This window comes from Hypomesus nipponensis, chromosome 3 (assembly GCF_054491055.1).
Source record: "Hypomesus nipponensis isolate SF chromosome 3, ASM5449105v1, whole genome shotgun sequence".
Classification (NCBI taxonomy): domain Eukaryota; kingdom Metazoa; phylum Chordata; class Actinopteri; order Osmeriformes; family Osmeridae; genus Hypomesus; species Hypomesus nipponensis.
Genome location: NC_140363.1, coordinates 6760370 through 6782590, shown reverse-complemented (window position 1 = coordinate 6782590; position 22221 = coordinate 6760370). Strand labels below are relative to the sequence as shown.

The 22221-nt window shown below is 49.5% G+C and overlaps 2 protein-coding genes across 4 annotated transcripts in view; one reads left to right on the top strand and one right to left on the bottom strand.

Moving 5' to 3' along the window:
* Positions 1-646: 646 nt before the first annotated feature.
* On the bottom strand, positions 647-16725 carry trappc12 (trafficking protein particle complex subunit 12). Of its 2 annotated transcripts, none has more exons than XM_084674361.1 (12): positions 16673-16725; positions 14886-16274; positions 14486-14602; positions 8272-8385; positions 7664-7802; positions 5586-5698; positions 5379-5451; positions 4765-4838; positions 4065-4163; positions 3206-3309; positions 2750-2837; positions 647-1721 (listed from the first exon to the last, which is right to left on the bottom strand). In XM_084674361.1, the coding sequence occupies exons 2-12, from the start codon at positions 16251-16253 to the stop codon at positions 1479-1481; spliced, it is 2532 nt and encodes an 843-aa protein (XP_084530487.1). In that variant the 5' UTR covers positions 16254-16274; positions 16673-16725; the 3' UTR covers positions 647-1478. The 2 variants fall into 2 exon arrangements, with proteins under 2 accessions (XP_084530487.1, XP_084530497.1); XM_084674371.1 differs by having other exon boundaries at positions 16606-16675.
* A 149-nt stretch (positions 16726-16874) lies between these two features.
* eipr1 (EARP complex and GARP complex interacting protein 1) overlaps positions 16875-22221 on the top strand; it is a 42674-nt gene continuing 37327 nt past the window's right edge. For both annotated transcript variants that reach the window (XM_084674341.1, XM_084674349.1), the window contains exons 1-4: positions 16875-17058; positions 17266-17349; positions 20547-20679; positions 21842-21998. In XM_084674341.1, the coding sequence (XP_084530467.1) occupies positions 17017-17058; positions 17266-17349; positions 20547-20679; positions 21842-21998 (416 nt within the window). In that variant the 5' untranslated portion in view covers positions 16875-17016. The remainder of the gene's footprint in view (positions 17059-17265; positions 17350-20546; positions 20680-21841; positions 21999-22221) is intronic.

Sequence of the window (22221 nt, the reverse complement as noted above, 5' to 3'; positions counted from 1 at the left end):
TTATTACACCGCCACCTACTGTGGTGGAGTGTAAGGGGAGTTACGACATACCAAATTATATTCTCCTCCACAACAATCCTGCATAGCGTGAACCACACTAGTAGGTTAACACTCCACATCCAGCTCTATCCTTCCCTAGGGATGGGTGAACAATTTATTGTAAAGTTTTGGTGCTTCCAGACTGTGATAGCCCACAAAATTGAAGTGTCAGGGCATTGAAAATATAGAGCACTGTGCCATCTGGTGGTTATCTTAATTTATTGCAGCAATTTAGTTTACAACAGTACACCTTATGCTTTAAAATATAAATATTTATGGATACTAGTGTTAATATTGATCCGATATCCGAGCTAACTCGGAAACAGTGTTGCAATGTGCATGTTATAATTGTGTTTTTCCGTACTTTAAAACGTGTTAACTGTGACTAGGGCCGGACATCGGGCTTGAGTGGGAACTTTAATGGCCGCATGGGCGTTGATGATCGCATTAGCTCGTGTGACTTGTGATGCGTCTGCAAAGCGGACAGTTAGTGCGTTTATTAAGTCTTCAAACGCCAATCATAACCCAATAATTGCAATAATTCAATTACTAAAGTGATCATCTGAACGCCTTTATCTGATTTCCGAAATCGGGATAGTCTTAATCGGCGTATTGATAACCCGATAAAGACGCCTGGATTTTTGCCTAATCTTTCGATTCTTTGATTCCTCACTCTGCTTTCTTGCGGTTTTCGCCAACTGCGCATGTCTGTCAGAAGCAACATTAATGCAGTTGTATTCTGCATCAACAAAAACGTAAAGACTTCATAAATACATTTAGCCTACAGAATTACATTTTTGATTTAAATACCTAAAATATCCTACTTCATAACAATATTTACAGTGTTCATCAAAACGAACAGCGACAATATTATTTTATTTAGATAAAACATGATACATTTTTTTTGCATTCAGAGAAGTAAAGTACACATGCTTCAGATTACCACAACATATAAACATGTAATACTTACACATAATTAGGATCAATCAATAATAGTATTAATAAAAGTAAACACATTTTCATGACTACAATATGTACAGTTAGATCTATTATACATTCCATTTGTTGAGTTGGTATAGGTACCGCATAATGGGACTTTCACACAACCTATATGTATGTGTTCTCAATGTGGATGTTTAATGCCCAAGTTGTTTGCAATGTAGTGTATCTATGGATTTTGGAGTGTGCGTGAGTGCAAGTGTCTTTTTCCAATATCCATAATTCGCAATCATTGCTTCACTTGTGAAAAATGATATAGGGTTGATTCAATCATTAGAAATATGAAATGACACTAATTGCTGTTCACTCCAAGAACAAGTTGATCCCTGATCTGCCCATGGGCCTCATGAAGGTTCTGTAGTCCATTTATGTCTGACCTCTACTCACCCCACCAACAGAAATCCCCTCTCTCCCCTTTTCCACAACCCTCAATTCCTAATTTACACCAGCTTGAGGCACTGCGTGTTGAAACTGTCCCCCTCGCGGATCGCCACCGACTCCAACAGGGCCTGTTTCTTCTGCGTGCTCCGCGACGACTCCAGTTCGTACATGGTCGTGAGGTTGAAGAGCACGCTCTCGTGAAGGTAGAGCGCCGGGTCTTGCTGCACCAGGCCCTCCAGCTGGCCCAGGGACTCCTTTAGACGGCCCAGGTAGAGCAGGCACACCGCTGCGTTGTTGTTGGCCTGGGGGAAGAGGCCGGAAAGGGGGGGGAGACAAAGAGAGAGGGTGGTGGGGATGCAGAAGGAAGGACAAAAGGATATAGATGTGAGGAAGATCAGTCAGTGTGGGAGAGAAAGGGATCGAATACATTGGGTGAGAGCACACGTCTGTCACTCTGTTTACTGGAACATTTGTCGAGAAGCAACAGTATGTTGCCAGTCAAAACTAAACGAGCTCTTTAATTTAATTTGGACTTTTCATCTCATAATTAGGTGTGAGTGCCTTCGGCAGCACAACCTATCGTAATCTCAGTAGCGTTGTTCATCTAGCTACTGTATCCCTGAGTTTGTGCCGTTGCTCAGCAAGTATTGTGCCATAGTGGAGCAGGACTGATCGACAAGCGCATCATAAATTTGAGCAATTCAAGACTTGTATGTACAATAAGTAATGTCACATTAAATTCCTCTCAGCAAGGAAGCCTAATGTTATCTCACATATTATTTACTATTATTTCCCACCATAACTCCTCTCTCAATTTAAGCACTACATAGACATGAAAGGTATCAAATGTGCTCAATATGAGGTGAGATTAGTGTCAGAACTCTGAGACCTTGAGACACGATTGAATCTGTAATGTGGAAAGAACAAGTTTAGCAAGCTTGTAAAATACATTTGCAAGCTTGAAACTTGACATGTCAACACATTTCCCGTTTGTAACTAACTAATTCAGTTATGAGTATTCAAAACATGTTTCTACAGAGTTTCAGAGTCCTGACACTTGTCACACACATTGGGAACGTTTTGAAACTCTGAAAACAGAGACAGATTACAAACTTTGAAAAATGAGGGGCGAAACCTTACACCCTTTGACCAATCAGATTACTCTACAAAGTCTACCCAAACACGATTCGTAGGATTCTCACATCAATCAAAAATGATTCCAGGCCAGAAACTCAAGCGAGCAGGTGACTTTGGTGATACAAAATGGGGGGTGTGTATGCTAAACGTTAGCTACCAAAAATGTGGTTTGTGAAGTAATGGAGTCTCCTACCACTGGGTTTTTGGGGTCGATCTTCAGCACGTCAGAGAAAGATGCGTGGGCCTCCGCATAATTGTTCTGACTCAGGTAGACAAACGCCCTGAAACACAACACATACAGTTACAAAGAGTCCAACGGTATACCTTCACTTTGAGTTTGAATTTCTCGTTCCCTCTCAGAGAATCAACGCAACACACACTAAGCAACCCCATTCTGATATCTGAGAACCCTAGCTGATATGTAGCTACCCATCTTGAATGAGGCGTGAAAGACTCAGACCATGTCACCTCACAAAAGACACCCGCAGTAGTCATCACAGTGTGATAGAATTAAAAATGTATGATCCCAGGGGAACAAACATACATACATACTCAAGCTGTGAAACAGTGGCTTCTTTCAGAAGTTAATGAGGGCGTCAATGTGGTATCGACGATTAACACACACACTCACAAAAATCTGCATACACACCTGTTCATCAAAACAGAAGTTTGCTGACTTGGCGTGTTTCCCTGGGCCTGGCAAGCCTTCTCCACATCCTGAAAGTGCTTCTCTGCTGTCCTAATGTCTCCGATCTGGTAACAGAAACAACAGGCATTATACAACAAAACATTTTAGTATTGAGAAAGCAGTGTTTAAGTGTGTGTGTGTGTTTAGGAATGCTTTGCTCTATATACAAATACTGGGCCTCAGTATGAAACAAACGTACTACAGAAAACTGCATACATTTATTTCCACGCAGAGCTCTGTTAACGTGGTTAACATTAGTCTAGCCCACCAAAGTCATCTTTCTCAAAATGACATATTAATCTCACACAAACTAATGAGGGCTACGATTAATTTCTCTTTCATTTTGAGAGGGATCTTTGTAAGGAGAGTGACTGGTTCTCAATGGACTTTAACCTTTCCACTGCATCTCCATGTCGCAAACTTTGAGGGCAAGGCCTCTAACTGAGGATATACTGTACATGGACATGATATTTAAACGACTATTCAGCCGTCACATTCATCAATGCTCGATCATTCTTACAATGTGATTGAACGATCATAAGTCACTCGTGATCTCTGCTGTAAGGTGATTTCTAGGCACAAATCTGCGCTGGTTTCTATGTTGGTTTGATAAACGAGGGCCAGTGTGTGTGTGTGTATGTGTGTTGGCCCAGTGTGTGTGTGTGTATGTGTGTTGGCCCAGTGTGTGTGTGTGTATGTGTGTTGGCCCAGTGTGTGTGTGTGTATGTGTGTTGGCCCAGTGTGTGTGTGTGTGTGTGTGTGTGTTGGCCCAGTGTGTGTGTGTGTATGTGTGTTGGCCCAGTGTGTGTGTGTGTTGGACCTGCAGAAATATGCGTCCGATCCCGCTCAGAAGCTGCACTGTCTGCTGGGGCTCATACTGGACGATGGAGTGATAGGTCTCTACTGCCAGAACATAGTCCTGGAGAAGGAGGGGGGATGAGAGAGAGAGAGAGAGAGAGGTATGAAGAGAGAGGCATGAAGAGAGAGGCAGGGAAGGACAATGAGAGAGGAACAGAGAGAGGGGGTGTATTAATCAGCGGTATACATCCTCGTTAAGGCATTCCTAGTAACACCATGCACTTCAAAGTTACCCCCACAGCTCGCACACTCACTGAGCTGCTGAGCGGTGTGTTTGAAAGGTGCAGTTGGTGCAGTGTGCGATTGCATTTGCACAAGCGTGTCTTTGTATGCACTTGAGCCATTGAGCCCCTGGTGTTTGGGTGGAGTGGCCGGGCTTCCAGCAGATAGCACTCTAGCTCCACCCATCATCCACAGAACACACTGTCCTCCTACTTGACATTCCCCCCCTCTCTCAATAACAATGAATCCAATTAAGCCTGATCCTCTGGGGATTCCTGCTAAAACCACCGATCCACCATCATCAATCCATCGTGCATACACCTACACACACACACATTTCCTACTATAATCGAGACGCATGCAATCTATTCACACAGCTATCAGGCTATACCACTGATATACAGACACACACACACACGCACGGACAAACACACACATACCTTCATCAATAGCAGGCAGTTAGCCATGGAGTACATGACCCTACTCAGACGAGACTGCCACAGCTCCAGAGAGGCTGCAACACAGGACACACACACACACACACTGAAACCACAGCTGGCATGTCCAGAGCCATACAGGTGAAGTTATATTTGCCTTAGTCAGAAAACACTTTTAAAAAGCACATCTTGTAATCTGGCCAAAGGAAATACTTCCACACGATGGAAGGGAAATGAAAAGGCATGCGCATCTCCAGAACAGGGGTGTTGGAGACCTGGCTGGCCAGTCCTCTCAACCTCTAAACCATCGAGAATTTCTACGGGAGAGGGAACATCTTCACTGCTGTGGCTTGTTTGGCAACAGCGCCGGTCCTGGCACATTTGATGCCCGAGGCAAGGTTTACCAAGCCACCCCCCCCTCTAGTGGGATCGGGACCCGATCATGTGAAATGAAGGGGAGAAGATGATTGATAGTAGATTAATATTACAAATGCTGCATTAAGCATGCCGCCCCAAATGGACTGGATGAGGATGGATCCTTTTAGATCTATGGAGCATGAGCTGAAACGGAGTTGGTGTTGTACTGTGCTTGTGTGTGCATGCATATCAACCTGTACCTTGTCGGTTTTCCTGGGTTAGGTTGATCATGCTGCCATCCTCGGCCAAGCCGTGCTCCAAGTTATCTCGAACCTGTCAACAGGGCGAGAGAACGGGAACATGCGTGCGTGATCACGGGAACGGCCGAAGACTTGCATCGGCTAAAACGGCAAATTCCCAAACTCTGTATTTGATCTTTTGACGCGTGTGTGTGTGTGTGTGCTCACCGTCTGGCATACTGTCTTGAGACTGTGCAGGCGGTCCAGAGACTCCTGCGGGTTGGCCAAGTACTGAGGCAGCTCTGCATGCAGCACTCGCATGGAGAACGGGACCATGGAACCTAACACACACAGGCACGCACACGCGCACACACACACCCTTCATCGGTGTACACAGATTCAACCTGCAGATGATGGGGCAGATCACCGTGTTTCCTCTCTGCCACGTCTGTGGTCCCAAATCGCATCTCCTCAAATATCCTCCATCTCTGCTCTCCCTCCCAGCTCCCCCACCGATTCTCTCTCTCTCGTCCCGTTCCCAAGTGCCAACATGTCTCTCTTTCTCCTTGCACTCTCATCTGTCTCAGCCCCCCCCCCCCCCCCCCCCCCCCCCCCCCCCCCCCCAACACACACAAGGAGGGCCCTATATGCAGGTAGGCAGGGAGACATATTCTTCAAAGGCGAGGCTTTGATCTCAGGCTCCTTGATAACAGAGTTGCAGATCCAGCATGCTTGCTGTCTGTCTGTCTGTCTGCCTCTCTGTCTACCTCTCTGTCTACCTCTCTGTCTGCCTCTCTGTCTACCTCTCTGTCTGCCTGCCTGCCTGCCTCTCTGTCTGTCTGTCTGTCTGCCTGCCTCTCTGTCTGCCTGCCTCTCTGTCTGCCTGCCTGCCTCTCTGTCTGCCTGCCTGCCTCTCTGTCTGCCTGCCTCTCTGTCTGCCTGCCTCTCTGTCTGCCTGCCTCTCTGTCTGCCTGCCTCTCTGTCTGCCTGCCTCTCTGTCTGCCTGCCTCTCTGTCTGCCTGCCTCTCTGTCTGCCTGCCTGCCTCTCAGTCTGCCTGCCTGCCTCTCAGTCTGCCTGCCTGCCTCTCAGTCTGCCTGCCTGCCTCTCAGTCTGCCTGCCTGCCTCTCAGTCTGCCTGCCTGCCTGCCTCTCTGTCTGCCTGCCTCTCTGTCTGCCTGCCTCTCTGTCTGCCTGCCTCTCTGTCTGCCTGCCTCTCTGTCTGCCTGCCTCTCTGTCTGCCTGCCTCTCTGTCTGTCTGCCTCTCTGTCTGTCTGCCTCTCTGTCTGTCTGCCTCTCTGTCTGTCTGCCTCTCTGTCTGTCTGCCTCTCTGTCTGTCTGCCTCTCTGTCTGTCTGCCTCTCTGTCTGTCTGCCTCTCTGTCTGTCTGCCTCTCTGTCTGTCTCTCTGTCTGCCTCTCTGTCTGACAGTCTTGCCGCCTGCCTGTCTGCAGGGATTATGTCAATTAAAGTTGAAGGGGTTTGGGACGCCTTGTGTCATCACCCAGGACCATGTTCAGACATGTGCGCCAGACATGTTCCTCCTTGCATGATCTGACGTTTTTGCCGGGAACCCATTTTCAAATGGTCAAATCACATTCAAGGTTGGCCATTTTCTCCTCTACTAACTTGGGTACTAATGTACCTAAGTATATTACCCTTATCTCCCTTGCAGTCAAACTGTATACCTTTAGGGGTCAGAGTGTGTGTATGCTAGCTAGAAAAGATCCATCATGCACAATAACACTGGTTGGGTCCAGCGGAATGAGGAAGATAAAACGTTGGTGCCAAAGTAAAGTGTCTGGGGGTACCTCTGAGGACACAGAGCAGCTAATATAGAAGAGTGGGAAATCCAATCTGTTTCCGGCTTCAGACTGTGTGTGTGTGTGTGTGTGTGTGTGTGTGCGCGCCCAGTGTGGAAGTGTGCGCGGGAAAAACTGCCTCCAGGCGTTGTAAACTGTGTGAAGTGTTTTGGTGCCTTTGTGGGTCCAGTGGTCTCCGAGGTTGTCCTTCCAGGCACGGCTGACACAAAGCAGTGGCCGTGTGTCAGAGAGCTCTTTAACGCCGCGTGAAAAGAAGCAAGACTGCGGCTCCGCGGCCGTGTCGGGCTCAGGAACCTGAACCCATCGGATAGAACCAGGCTTCCCAGTTGTACATGACACCTTTTCATGTCTGTGTGTGTGTGTGTGTGTGTGTGCAAGCTCGTATGCACAGTTTTGTGTGTGTGCATGTATTTGGGCAAGAGGAACTAAGTGTGTGTATGAGAGAGCATGCGTGATGAAACGTTGTGTGTGTGTGTGTGTGTGCTCACCACGTCTCCCAGGATAGACAGTAGGGTAGTACTCATAGTAAAGGTCAGGCTGGTCCATGCTGCCGAAGGGTTCCATCTCTATTTCAGCGTTCTGGAACAAGCTCAGCTTGGTAAGCAGGGCCAGACGCACAAACCACAGCTGGAAAACACACGCACACACACACGTATTAAAAACACAGTGAACCATGTAATGTGCGTGGACACAAACACACAGGTTTATATCTTGCTTGGGTAGGACTCTTCCTGTTGTTTACTCTGTGTGTATGTGTGTGTGTGTGTGTGTGTGACACCCTCCCTCCCCCTCCCCTCCTGTGAATATGTGTTGTGTGTTTGTCGGCATGCTGCTGTCATCCTGAGCCTAATGCATGAAGGCAGCTCCTGCCTTCCTCCCCGCTATTCCTCTTCACACACACACACACACACACGCGCACACACACACACACACACACACACACACACACACACACACACACGCACGCACGCACGCACACGCACGCACGCACACACACACACACAGAGAATACCTCCCCTGCCCCCAACACACAACGCACAAACCTGTCAACTCCAACTCATCTGACGGCATTAAAGCCGCACACACTATGGGGTACCTGGAGTGAGTCAGTGGTGTGGCTGGTGGGCTGGCCGCTCTTGCCGTAGCCCTGCCCGTGAGCTGTCAACAAGCGGCCCGACAGGTCCACAGCTGCCCTCCAGTTCTTGGTTCTCTGGAGAAAGAGGGAACTCACACACATTAGAATGACAGGGTCTAACGTTTTCGTGTTTTTATTTGTTGACTTTGACTTTTTGGAGACACGAGAACAGTGCGTGCGTGTGTGTGTTTGTTGATTTGTGTGGGAAGAAGGGTTCCTGAATGGAGGCGACGCACCGAGCAAGCAACACACACACACACACACACCCTCAGTAACAGCTGCTTCAGCAGTAGGGGGTTTAGGTTCGGAACGAGGGGGACTTGTGAGTGTACGTGTGTGTTAAGTCGAGACACCCCGTTAGCGAGAATGACAAGGTCAGACCGGAGATTGGGTTCTAACTGCACTGCCATTCATCATGGCAGGTCAGTTAATTAGGCGGCATACCGTCTTCTACATGGAGAGAGTGGAGAGGGGCGAGAGATAATAACAGCTCAAACCTTCCCTCCCCCCCCCCCCCTTCCGACGAGCCGCCCCGCTCTCTTCATCATCTCATTCCGCCTCTGTTCCCCTTCTTCATCTGGTCATGCTACCCAAGTGTCTCTCCCCCTCGCCTCCTTCCAGCCTACCACCCTTCTCCCTCCCTCCCTCCCTCCGCCCACTCCCTTTCTTCCCTCCATCCTCCCCCCCCCCCCCCATCATCCTCTCCTTCCTCTCTCTCTGTGCCAGCGGCCGTGTCTCCTCGAAAATCTCCATTAGGGGGTGAAATGAAGCTGAAAAGGAGAGACAGGCCGGACGGCGCACAGCAGCCGCAGCGGTGGCGGACCGTACGACACCACGGCGCCCTACTCTGGCCTGGCTTTGGCAGGGGGGGGGGCAAAGCGCATGGTGGTACAGTTGTTACGATTCCTTCACACTTGCACCCACACAGGGCAGGAAGGGGGGTGGGCGAAACAGGATATAGGAAATATACGGAGAGGTGGCGCTGCGAAGGAAAAGTGAGAGTGGAAAGAGAACAGTCGTCAGAAGTCAAGGGACCTCCTGCTGCACTGCTCCACCTTAACAAGGCTGCAGGCACATGAGAAGGGGCTTTAGAACTGCGCTTTGCCTCCGTGACGTTTCCAGGGAAGCACATCCATCGATCCCCCCCCGGATCATCGCGCGAGGCTACAGAGGAAGGCTGTAGAGCAAAACGTATATCATAAAAGGGAGCGCCCCCGCGACAGCATCCGTTTCCCAGGGACCTCGTGCGTCGCCGTCCACGGCTTTACCTGGGTGCGAGTCATTTCATCATCGGGAGGCAAGACAACACAGGGGGAATACGAGATGATGAATTATTTAGCGCTGCAATAAAGAGTAATCAGACCCTCCCTGCTCCCTTGGGTGATTGACTGACTGTGGGGGGTACATTCATGAGGGTGTCGTCTGCCCTTCCTGGCCCGCCCGCCCGCCCGCCCGCACACACACACACACACTCCATCTCTTACCCATTCACACGCACTCTAATACAGCCAGCAGGTGAGGGTCATGGGCAAACGTTAGGATATTTGGGGTGGGGTGGGGTGGGGTGGGGTGGGGCAATAGACGCTGCATCAGAAAACAGCATTGACCAGCCGCAGCTCCATGGCGACAGGAGACTCTGCCTTCTCGGAGCCCTCTTCCGCAGGATCCAGAGCAGCGTTGTCATCAGCGTACACAGTGACACTCACAGCTACACACACACACACAGGAAAGTCGGTTTCTCCAATTCCACTGCTCGCTGGGTTTTAAAGGGGTGATTGGCTCCTAATTGCATTGAAGATGCCAAGAAGCGGCTCTCTTCCTTTGGTGTGTTCAGGAACTCCACCCCTCCACCCCCATACACACACACACACACACACAACCTCACCATTAGGCTTAAATGCTAGCCCCTGCCTGTAAACAAATGAGCTACATTTTGCTTTGAAGCTTATGTAGCCTTGCTTTTCTGGGAGTTCTACAACAGTGGGTGTCCGCTGGGCCATTTGCCCCGAAGACAAAATACCTGTTCTTATGTACCAACTTCATCATGTTATACATCTTTTTGAAGCTATTGGACATGGCCTATATGAGCTCTGGGATGCAAAAGGGACTCTTGTGAAGTATCACGCTTGGGGCTCTCATAATACAATTATATCAACATTAGAATTGTTCCCTTTATGTATCTAGAACTTCAGTTCTCCTTTGTGTGACATCAATGAGCTTTGGACCCAGCCATACATTCACGCAGCTTATCCATCCCATCCTTACGGGTTCCAGAGACTAACAACGGCCGACAATGCACGAGCATCCACATGCAATAAGTCGCTGCAGATTTATCTTTAGCCTCGGATATTCAACTCTGGACCACGAGGACGCAGGCTTTTCCATCAGCCTACAGCGGCATTACAACAACTACTGGTCTTCAAAAGATGATAGAGAGCTGCAGCTAAACCCAAATTCTGCTGGGCATAACCTCCATGTATGTTGCTTCCCTTATGGCAGAGAGCTGACGCTGCATATTAGGTCCTTGAGTGTGTGTGTGTGTGTGTGTGTGGTGTAGTCTAATAGGTAAGGGTAATGACATTTAAGCGCACCTGCAGCTATAACGTTGATAGCTCCTGTCGTGATGACTACAGGGGAAATGGAAAGGGGGTGGATGGAGGTGGTTGGCGGACACGCAAAGTCTGAGCAAGTCAAGGTGGGTGGGGAGGTGAAGGCGATGAGTTGATGATTACACACACACACACACACAAACGCACGCACACAGACACAGATATAGTGTTGGGATACGTGTTGAGGCAGACAGGACATATGGCTGAGGCCCAGGCAGACCTGGCCCCAAGCCCAGACACTGACCCACTGAGGGAGGAGAGGGGGGAGGTCACCAGCCTCAGAGGAGGGATGGAGGGAGACAGAGGTGGCTAATCAGAGTGACAGATGAGTTCGGCCCTGGGCCCCACAGAGAGAGAGAGAGAGAGAGAGAGAGAGAGAGAGAGAGAGAGAGAGAGAGAGAGAGAGAGGAGGGAGAGAGAGTGAGAGAGAGAGAGAGAGAGAGGAGGAGAGAGAGAGAGAGAGAGAGAGAGAGAGAGAGAGAGAGAGAGAGAGAGAGAGAGAGAGAGAGAGAGAGAGAGAGAGAGAGAGAGAGAGAGAGAGAGAGAGAGAGAGAGAGAGAATGCTCCCAGACCATCTCATGGAGAGAAAGGGAGGCAGGTCATTGGTTAAAGAGAGAGAGAATAAGGAGGGGGGGAGGGTGTGGCTACAAACAGAGAACGATAAGGCTCTTGGCTGTGGTCAGAGACAGAGAGCTCACCAGGACCATCTCAAACCTCTTATTGACCCCTGCCATTGGACAGACTATAATGGGACACGACCAAAAGGTTAAAAAACAAGCCTTGCATAAAGTACCAGTTCACCACAGCCAGCTATACAGCCTCAATCCACCCCTCGGATGAAATGCCTACTTTGCAAAAATAACTATAATCATTGAGGCCACTTGCAATCTAGTCACTGAACACAGCCACCTTGGAATTGCAATTCGATATTTTTGTAATTGTCAACATTAGGACAAATGGGTTGTGATGAGGAAGAAAGAGGACAGAAAACAGCCCGCTTTCAAAACCCTCCTCTTCTCTCAGGAACCCGTTTCCACGTTTTCATCCCTCACTTGCACATTCCTTCACCTGCCTCTTTCCCCTCGCTCGTCCTTCTCTTCCCACCTTGTATCTGTTCTGTCTCATCTCTGCCTCGCTCTCTGAGGCAGCACTCCAGTGTGTGTGTGTGTGTGTGTGTGTGTGTGTGCGTGTGTGTCTGTGTGCATACAAGAGTGTGGTGGCAGGGGACAGTCATACTCTGGCACTGCGGCATGACTCACTGTCAGCTCTCTGCAGCGCTTAGGGTCAGGGCCAACACGCGCACACGCACACACACACTACACAATGACAGGGTCCCAATCTATGCCCAACATGGCAGCAAGACAGAGGGAATTGCAAATGCATAGGGACCAGCCCGATGGCAACACGCCCACCAACACACATGCTGGGGAAGGACGGACACCCAGTCAGGTGAAGCTCGTCACGGATACGGCCGCGCCCCCATTAGGGTTTCATTTTCAGTTTAGAGTTTCTGGTTTTACCTGTACGCTCCTGGCCCTGTCTCTCTCTCTCCTGGCCCCGTCTCTCTCTCCTGGCCCCGTCTCTCTCTCCTGGCCCCCTCTCTCTATCTCCTGGCCCCGTCTCTCTCTCCTGGCCCTGTCTCTCTCTCTCCTGGCCCTGTCTCTCTCTCTCCTGGCCCTGTCTCTCTCTCTCCTGGCCTCGTCTCTCTCTCTACTGGCCCCGTCTCTCTCTCCTGGCCCCGTCTCTCTCTCCTGGCCCCGTCTCTCTCTCCTGGCCCCGTCTCTCTCTCCTGGCCCCGTCTCTCTCTCCTGGCCCCGTCTCTCTCTCTCCTGGCCCCGTCTCTCTCTCCTGGCCCCGTCTCTCTCTCCTGGCCCCGTCTCTCTCTCCTGGCCCCGTCTCTCTCTCCTGGCCCCGTCTCTCTCTCTCCTGGCCCTGTCTCTCTCTCTACTGGCCCCGTCTCTCTCTCCTGGCCCCGTCTCTCTCCTGGCCCTGTCTCTCTCTCTCCTGGCCCCGTCTCTCTCTCCTGGCCCCGTCTCTCTCTCCTGGCCCTGTCTCTCTCTCCTGGCCCTGTCTCTCTCTCTACTGGCCCCGTCTCTCTCTCCTGGCCCCGTCTCTCTCTCCTGGCCCCGTCTCTCTCTCCTGGCCCCGTCTCTCTCTCCTGGCCCCGTCTCTCTCTCCTGGCCCCGTCTCTCTCTCCTGGCCCGTCTCTCTCTCCTGGCCCCGTCTCTCTCTCCTGGCCCCGTCTCTCTCTCCTGGCCCTGTCTCTCTATCTCCTGGCCCCGTCTCTCTCTCCTGGCCCCGTCTCTCTCTCCTGGCCCTGTCTCTCTCTCTCCTGGCCCTGTCTCTCTCTCCTGGCCCCGTCTCTCTCTCCTGGCCCTGTCTCTCTCTCCTGGCCCTGTCTCTCTATCTCCTGGCCCCGTCTCTCTCTCCTGGCCCCGTCTCTCTCTCCTGGCCCTGTCTCTCTCTCCTGGCAAACCAATAAAGTGTTCCAATGCACAGCAATCAATTATATTGATTCATAGTGACTCGGTCACTGACTCATTCAGTTTCCGACTCAGTCACTATGGAGCTGGAAGGGCCTGTACTCTGACGTACAGTGACACACACTTAAGAGCCAGGTGGCATTCTCCGCATTTGGCCAAGGCATCTATGCAGTCCCAGTGAGTGTGTATGTGTATAGGCCATAGTGCAGTCCACTATTAAGTATGTGTGAGAGAGAGAAAAGGCCAAAGTAGACAGTGTGTGAGGAGTCCAACAGGCCTTGAAATATGCACACAGCTCCCATACAGAGCAGGAAAGAAATCCTCAACAAGCCCCCCCACCCACCCCTCTGCTTCCTCTTCCTCCTCTGTTGTTAGTCACCTCCAGCCTCTCCACCTTATATAACTACACCACTTTCAATACACAAGGCCAAGGGCAGGGGGGATAGAGAAGACCAGAACAATACTTTTACAGAAGCAGTGTTTTCTGTAGAGGTTAATGTAATAGTCTACTGTCTGATAGCTAATGTAATATTGCACATATTTTTGTCCTATTTCCCCTAAAGAAATGAGGTTAGGCTACTTAAAGACACCCCTTCCACTCATAATGTATGTTCTAACTGGCGTAAATGCTGCCAATTAATAATTGACGTAACAACTTATTGTAAATGTTCAGTAGCCTAGCCTATCGATTAAGGTAGGCCACTCTAAAGCATGTGTACACTGTCTGCTTAATTAAGATCTTGACATATAGGCTAAGCATTCTGTAGCAAATAATAACAACAATAAACCCACTGTGAAGTACATTATCTGAATGCAGTGTAACTACGTCAGCATAATAATGCACCTAAAATACAAAACGTGAGCAAGGGCGTTCAGCAATCGCTATCGAGCTAGCGGGTAGCTACGCCAAAATCAACATAGAGGAAACACTGAGAAGGATGGAGGAAAGATTTATGAAGCATGCAAACTAGGAGGAAACGGAAGAGACGGAACATCATACAAGAGACACCATTCACACACGCGCGCGTGCACACGCACACACACACACACACACACACACACACACAGAGGGAAGAGACTCACGATGAGCTGCTTGAGGCCCAGGAAGGACTGTTCCACAGCGTTGGAGGTGAGAACTTGTCTCTTCAAGGCTGCCTGGTCGCCCAAAAGACGCACCATAAGGTCCTTCACTGCATCCCCCTGCAGCACACACACAATGAAACATTTATGTCAGGCTGTGTTAGGGTCAAGGTCAGCTGTACTGGTTACACTGTACAGTGGTGACTGCTGTACTAGCATTTCCTAGAAACCACACAAGGTAGACTTAACCTCAGTATAGTCTACTGATGTTAGATTCATGATTAAATGAGTGAGAAAAATCAAAAACGACAATGCCTTTCACATTTGATTTGATGTGAAATAATAATGTCAATCAACAATAATGGAGGTGGAAAGACGTGCTCGTGTCGCCTATAATTCTGACCTGCAGGTTGTCAAACTTGAGCCCTGGCATGGTCAGTCGGTCTCTCTCCACGTACACTGGGTTGTACTGCTGGGTAGCCACCAAGATCAACACCTTCCTGGTCTCCTCTGAGGGCAGCCAGGCATCATGCCTCTTATCCACCTCGCTCAGGTTCAACGCTGAGGCAAACGGGTCATCGCATTCGGGGAACACGGCCTGGAGCTGGGCAAAGGGCTGAGGGGCCAGGGCGGGAGCGGGGACCGCTGGTTGGTTCGGAGACGAAGCCGGGGCCGCTGAGATTGGAGGCTGCTGGGGGTGGCTCGGGACGGGCGCCGCGGCGAAGTAGGAGCCGGGGGTGGGAGTGTCCAACTCCGGGGGTCCCGGGGTGGAGATGGAGGAGCTGGTGGAGGAGAGTTGGTGTTCCAGGGGAGGCGTCGCCCCCACGCGGGCCGAGGCGGGAGCCTCCGTGTTGGGGTTGGTGACGGAGACGAAGGAGGAGGAGGTGGTGAAGGAGTCAAAGAAGTCCGTGGCTGGGTTGACCTGGCAGTTGTCGGAGAAGAACTTGCTGAGGCTCGGGCTGGGCTGGCAGACGAGCGGAGGGAGCTTGCTGGGGGTCTCTGGCTCGACGGCCACCCCACTGGAGAGACTGAAGCTGGGGGATTTGATGAGCGTGGGCTGGAAGCCGTCCGGCACCAGGGCTTTCGGTTTGGACTCCTGGCTGAAGATGGTGCACACCGGCACGGCTTCTTCTTCGGTCACGGTGGCCACTTTGGTGGCCTCAGTAGCGGGTTCTGTAGACTTTGGGTTGCCTGGAGATGTCTCGTTTGGTGTCACGGGAGAAATGGAGACTATGATCTGCTCCATCGTGTTTGCCTCCACTTCCACACTCTCGTGCTTTTCCCCAGTAACAGGGCAGTTCTTATTCACCTCCTCGGCTTCAAGTTTGACCGTAGTGGTGTCCTGTCCAATCGCCACCTCCTCATTCCCCTCCTTCCTGTGCTCTCCTTCCTCCCCTCCTTCCTTGCCTACTCCTCCGTCTTCCTCTCCTTTCTCCTCAAAATGATCCAGGAGGGTGTCTATGGGTGGGACCATATCATCTTCTTCACTGTTGTTAGGCGAGTCCGAAATCATGACACTTTCCATCATCTGGTCATTGAGCTTGTCCAGGGGACTGTCCGAGGGTGTGCCGTCATCTAGCGGGGTCACAAAAGAGTCTACCCCCAGATCGATGCTTTCCTCTTGGAAGAGGATTTTGTCGGAGGATGCTGGCGGCTTGTCCGAGGTGGTTCCTTCCAAAAGCGAAAGGGCATCGCTGGTGGTCTCCCCCTCAACGACAGCAGTGATGTCCAGGGTGACTGGCCTTTGGACAGGGGCTTCACTGCTATCCATGTTCGTGCGCCTCGAGAACGTCTGGGGAAAGCAATTGCAAATGAATTAACTTTCCAATTACACGTATTTTGTATCCTGATTAAGAAATATTTAAAGTAACCGGCCAAACACTTTACATCAGTCCGTACAACATATTGTATGTTGTTGGTTATAATATGGTGCTACCAATAGTCTCTGGCTAGCTACTGTGGCACTACTAGTCGCCTGTAGCCTACAGTACTGATACCTACGCAAACTATAGCTAGCTTAGTTAGATTAGCTCGTTGCAAAACTAACTCAAGATAACTGCTTAACAAACTCTGAATATCTACCAACAAAAACACGTGCAGGACAGATTATCATTAACACTCACACTACAGATACATTTTCGAACGTTACGTTAAACACTTTCATCATATTCGGCGTGATGTTTATGTTACCTTTGCTTAATCGTTTGACAACTGGGTCGGCAAAGCGCCTGCGTAAATCTTCCAGGAAGTGAAATCTACGACGTACAAGAAGGGACAAAGTTCATTCGCTGATACCAGAACAGTATTCTTCAAAATTGTACGCCTTTTCTACCGTAAAAATCTCTGTTGTCACGATAACGTTACGGACTTTGTGTACGCTGTGTGAGTACCGATTGCAGAACAAGGCTTACAACAACAGTCAGCTGTGTGATGGAGAAATAGTAGGCAACTCTTGTTGCGCCTCAAATGTAATATTTTTGTTTCATACTTTTTTTTACCATTGTGCGTACATTCTTTATTAGACGTGGTGGGACATGGAGGACGATGCACCTGTCATTTATGGCCTCGAATTTCAGGTACATTACCCCACGAACGTCATCACTGCATTTGATTATCTAGCACTAGCAAATCTAACTTACTAGCAACCGTTCATGCTTGCTAACTGATAAAAACGATACTTGAAAGAACGATGAAACCTGCTTGTGTCGGTAGTTAGTACCGTGTCTTTCTATTTTTCTTTGGCTCACTTGACATGTCATCTACAGTATTGATTTGTTTCGCAGGCTCGTGCACTCACTGCACAGACCGCAGAAACGGATGCCATCCGCTTCCTTGTCGGCACACAGTCCCTGAAGTTTGACAATCAGGTAAATTCAATAGCCTCTTCTCGGCCTGGGCGCTTCATGCCAATTAATTCATTATACCTGTTGACTGTATTTTGTAATGTGTTTGATGATAGATACAAATGAATGCAGGAAAGCTCATCGGCTACTGTAGTGTAGATAGGAAGAGGGGGATGCTGAAATCTAGGTAGGCAATAGCCAATAACCAATTTGTGTCTCCATCTATCATCACACAAACGTGAAAATACAGTAGAACAGACAGTCTAGGCCTAATCGACGGTATAATTGTCAACAACAACTTTAGATTTTGTACAACAATAACCATGGCAACTGATGAAGAAAGTGTTTTGTTCCTCTCTTCATTAACGGAGTGGCTAAATTTAGTTGAGTTCCAGATTGTTAAGTATTATTAATCTCAGATTGGTAGAGAACCAGACCTCTGACAATAAATGACAACAGGCTTAGGTCTCAATAATGTCTCTCTTGGCTCTGAAGGCCTGAGGACCGTCTTTTATAGGGCACAAGAATGTAAACATAGATAGGGATGGCAGGCAGTAATGGTGTTACAAAAGTCACAGAGAAAGATCTCCCAGCCTGTGACCACTGTCTGGGTAGAGAGAGATCATAGGTGGAGCTCTCCCAGTAGTCATCACAAGAGACATTTACACAGTACTTTCTCCTGACCCCGAACATCTATTCAATCTGACAAATAGACACAATCTACTCTTCAATATCAATAGCCAACTCACATGAGAACATACTAACTAGTATCCAATGACTAATGGATCCAATGACTAGACTAAAGACACATCTTGTTGGTATTGCACATTGCGTATGCATACTCAAGGGCTAAGAAGACGTGCACAAACTATGCTCCAAACGAACGGTGGATACGTGCGGCAGCCCTTCAGCTTAGGCGTACACGTAGCCTACTTCAGTGACCAGTGACTTCAGTGGACAGACCACTGAAAAGAACTACCTCTCCCTGGTGGTGTTTTGTGTGTTTGCGTGTGTGTGCTTATTTGCTGTGAGGCTGCTGCACATCCAGGTGTAGCACTGTGGGGCTAAGCTGGTAGGTCCAGTTCAACAAAAGGTTCATTTTGTTTGCGTGCACGTAGAGTAGGTCTCATCCTGTATGTGGGTGAGGAAAAACCAGCATAATTTCTTCTCCACAAGCATACAGAAGGGATGCTCAAGGCAAGCAAGGGCTGATTTCCCGTCATTGTTAGTCCAATTAGGATCCTTTTGGTCATAGGACTGGACCTTTCTAATTGGCTCTATAGCTGTCAGTGTTTTCCCTAAGCTCCCTGGTCTCTTCCTCCTCCATTAACCATAATGCACTCGCGTTCAGATTTCTCCCTTTCCTCTGCGACTACATTGAGTGGCACTCCAGTCCTCGAGAGACCAATCCACATGGCGGATCAGTGGGCACGGCGTTGTGGCATTAAAAAGGGCGCTAACGAGATAAAGCGCCACTCTCTGGCACCTGGCGCCTGCCGCTTACTCCTCTGGCCCGCTTAGTGTCATCTGCTGGCTAAAGAGCTTTACCAAGAGGCCTGGGAGTGGAGACCATGAGCCAGATCATTTCGATATTTTCATCCTTTCGTCTCCGTGGTCTCTCTCTCTATCTCTCTTTCTGTCAGACAGTCTCTCTCTCTCTGTTTTCCCTCTACCGAACCTAATTAAAAGGGCTGGGAAGGAAGCCCAAGTTGCGGAGAGAGAGAGATGAGTCATCCTCTCTAGTCCCAGAATAACGGGGGATAAATCACCTGAGGGAGAGAGGGGTGGAACTACTCTCTTCAGACCTCGGTCCATTCTAGGCCCTATTACCGGCACCCCCTTTTCCTTCCCACTGCCCAATTCCCCCCCCCCCCCCCGCCTTCCTCTAATTACCCAATCCCCTCCCACCCCAACATAAAATTAGAACTTTGCGTAATAATTTTTGCTCAGAGCTGTCCAAGCCAAGGTTAATGTTGGCCCTGTCTGACTTTGAGGCGACTGAAGAATGCGCGGGCTACAACTCAACGCTTTTATCCTCCCTGTGCCTGTAAAAGGAGTCGAGGGGCGAGCTAGCGTACCGAGTTATTGTCCAGTGCAACCCCTATTAGTCCCCCCGGGTACAGTGACAGGCTGTCTTGTTGGATACGTGGTAAACAATGATATGTAGACATTGTGAAAAAGTATAACTCTGCTTGCTTGTTGTGCAAACTTGTCAGTGTGACTATGCTAGCCAGCTAAGCGAAATCCTTGGTATTACTTGGTTGCTAGAATAATCACATCAACAACATACTTCTCCAGCATTATAAGTTGGACTACATGCGGAAAATAAGATTTGTCTAAAAGACTTTTGATTGTGAAAAGGCTATCGACCCTTTTCGCTATTGTGGAAGGGAGGGGCCAGATGTTTAAATGTTTATAGCTCTTTTTTAATTGAAATTTGAATCTATATTTGGCAAATATTATCCCTATGTTGTACAGACAGACATTCATTATATGGGAGATGTGTTTTCTGTACCTCCTCCCACTCTGGGAGTTTTTCCACAGGTAGGCTACACATTCATTGACAGACCTTGGCCTACAGTACAACCAAACGTGCTCCCAGATTTGGCAGTTACTTTTTAAAACTTTCACAGGTGTGTGAAAAAACAGGAAGTACCCTCTTGACTATATTTGAGTATAGTTTCCTCAGTCACGTTCTCTCTCTCTCTCTCTCTCTCTCTCTCTCTCTCTCTCTCTCTCTCTCTCTCTCTCTCTCTCTCTCTCTCTCTCTCTCTCTCTCTCTCTCTCTCTCTCTCTCTCTCTCTCTCTCTCTCTCTCTCTCTCTCTCTCTCTCTCTCTCTCTCTCTCTCTCTCTCTCTCTCTCTCTCTCTCTCTCTCTCTCTCTCTCTCTCTCTCTCCCCCTTCTGTTCCCCTCCTTCCATTCTCTGGCTCACTCCCTTTGTACCCTTCTTCTCTCCTTCTACCCCCTCCCTGACTACATCCTGCTTCCTTTCTCTCTCCCTCCCTCCCCTTCTTTCCTTGTTTCCCTTTTTATCCCCTCCCTTCTTATTTTCACCCCTCCTTTCCTCCCACTCCTTTCCATTCTTTCATTTTTTTTCCCCCTTTATCCTTCCTGGCATCCCTCTGTCTCGCTCCCCTCCTCCTACCGCACTTATCTCTTCCTAATTTGCCCACTTTCTCCCCACTCCCCCTCATCCTGCTCCTCCTCCCCCTCCTCCTAGATCCACATCATTGACTTCGATGATGAGAATAACATCATTAATAAGAACGTCCTGCTGCATCAGGCTGGGGAGATATGGCACATCAGCGCCAGTCCAGCTGATAAAGGCCTCCTTACCACCTGCTACAACAAAAGTAAGTCCCCTCGCTCACTCACTCTCTCTCTCTCTCTCTCTCTCTCGCTCTCTCTTGCTCTCTCTCTCTTTTTCTTTCTTTCTCTCTTGCGCTCTCTTCCTCTGTCCCTCTCTGTCACTCACCTCTTTCCAACTCCCGAAATAATTTAGACGCGCGCGTGGCCTTGCTCCTAATACGGTCGTGCATATGGTGATCCGTGGCGACCCGAATCGGCAGTGCTGTTTGGGAAGGGAGCCGGAGCACTGCGGAAAGAGGGCGCTCGCATTAGCATGAGCTGTCATGCTGTCGGGTAGTACAAGATAGTCCCTATTGTGCCAAGGCAGATATGTGACGTGTCAAAGGGCACGATCAAAGAGAAATGTAATTAGACTTCCGACCGAGCAGGGGGAAAGCAGTTTCCGCTCGCACCGCCTAGTGCCCAGTCCTCCTGTGGCTACAGTGGAGCCCTGTTGGCTAGAACATCAGAGAAGATAGTTTGTGTGTGTGGGCGGCAGTGGATAGCCTGTGCTGAGTGGGAGCAAGGCTTGATCCCGGTAGCATGGGTAGGCGTAAAGGCTGATGTAGACCTCTGGGGGCAGCGGAGGACCATAGGGTTGTACACACAGTCCCATGCAGAGGAACACACAGACGCTGTCGCTCTCTCTTTCCTGCGCTCTCTTTTCTTCTCTCTCCCTCTGTCGTGCCGGTTGAACTCCGCCTCACAAACCTCAGGTAACAGGATGACAGCTATTCTGGACTGGGTAACAGCTCCAAAAATCCCACTAGCCACACTTGCACACGGGGGGGGAAATGTGCAGACCCTTGCATACTCATGCACAAAGAACACACACACAGGGAAACATGAGTAAACACACACACACAGAGAAACATGAGTACACACACATAGTTAACCAGGATATAATGCTTTACTTCAGGGCCTGTCATTGTTTACCCTCCCCTCACTGCTCTGAGGCTTGAATTGTTATTTAATCTGGATGAAGAACCCATCTGGATGATTAGGCAGAACACACACAATATAAAATCTGATTTTCAACAAAAATGTTCATTTCTACTGGCCCCTCCATAATTGACAGACTCACTCACTCTCCATTTCACTCTGCATGTTTCACTCATTAATTCATTCCCTGCTATAACCCTGGGTTGGTTCCCTTGCCTCCTCCAGCCAGTGACAGTCGCGTGGTGACGTGCGGCGCGGTGTGGCGGATGCCTCCTGAGTGGGAGTCGGGCAGCCACGAGTCCCCCGACGACTCCTCCCACAACCCCCAGACGCTCGAGCTCCTCTGTCACCTTGACAACAGCGCCCACGGCAACGCCGCCTGGTAGGTACCCACACAGTGCAGTCTGTTCGACATCCACAGGTGTGGGGAATGCAGGTTGCGGGCAGCTACTACAGTGTGAACCTATTCTGTCCTCTTATTTTTAGATATATATATATATTTTTTTTTCTTTCTTCGGTTTCTCCTCCTTTCTCCACCTTTTCATAAATTCTCCTGGTATTACACATCTTTTCATCTCTTTGTCTCTCAACCCCCCCCCCCCCCC

Excerpts from the sequence above, each read along its gene's own strand:
- trappc12 (XM_084674361.1), bottom strand. The coding sequence starts at position 16,253 with ATGGATAGCAGTGAAGCCCCTGTCCAAAGGCCAGTCACCCTGGACATC. Across the intron at positions 5,699-7,663 it reads TGTCTATCCTGGGAGACGTG|GTTCCATGGTCCCGTTCTCC; the intron begins GTGAGCACACAC and ends TGTGTGTGTTAG. Across the intron at positions 5,452-5,585 it reads TCAAGACAGTATGCCAGACG|GTTCGAGATAACTTGGAGCA; the intron begins GTGAGCACACAC and ends CCCTGTTGACAG.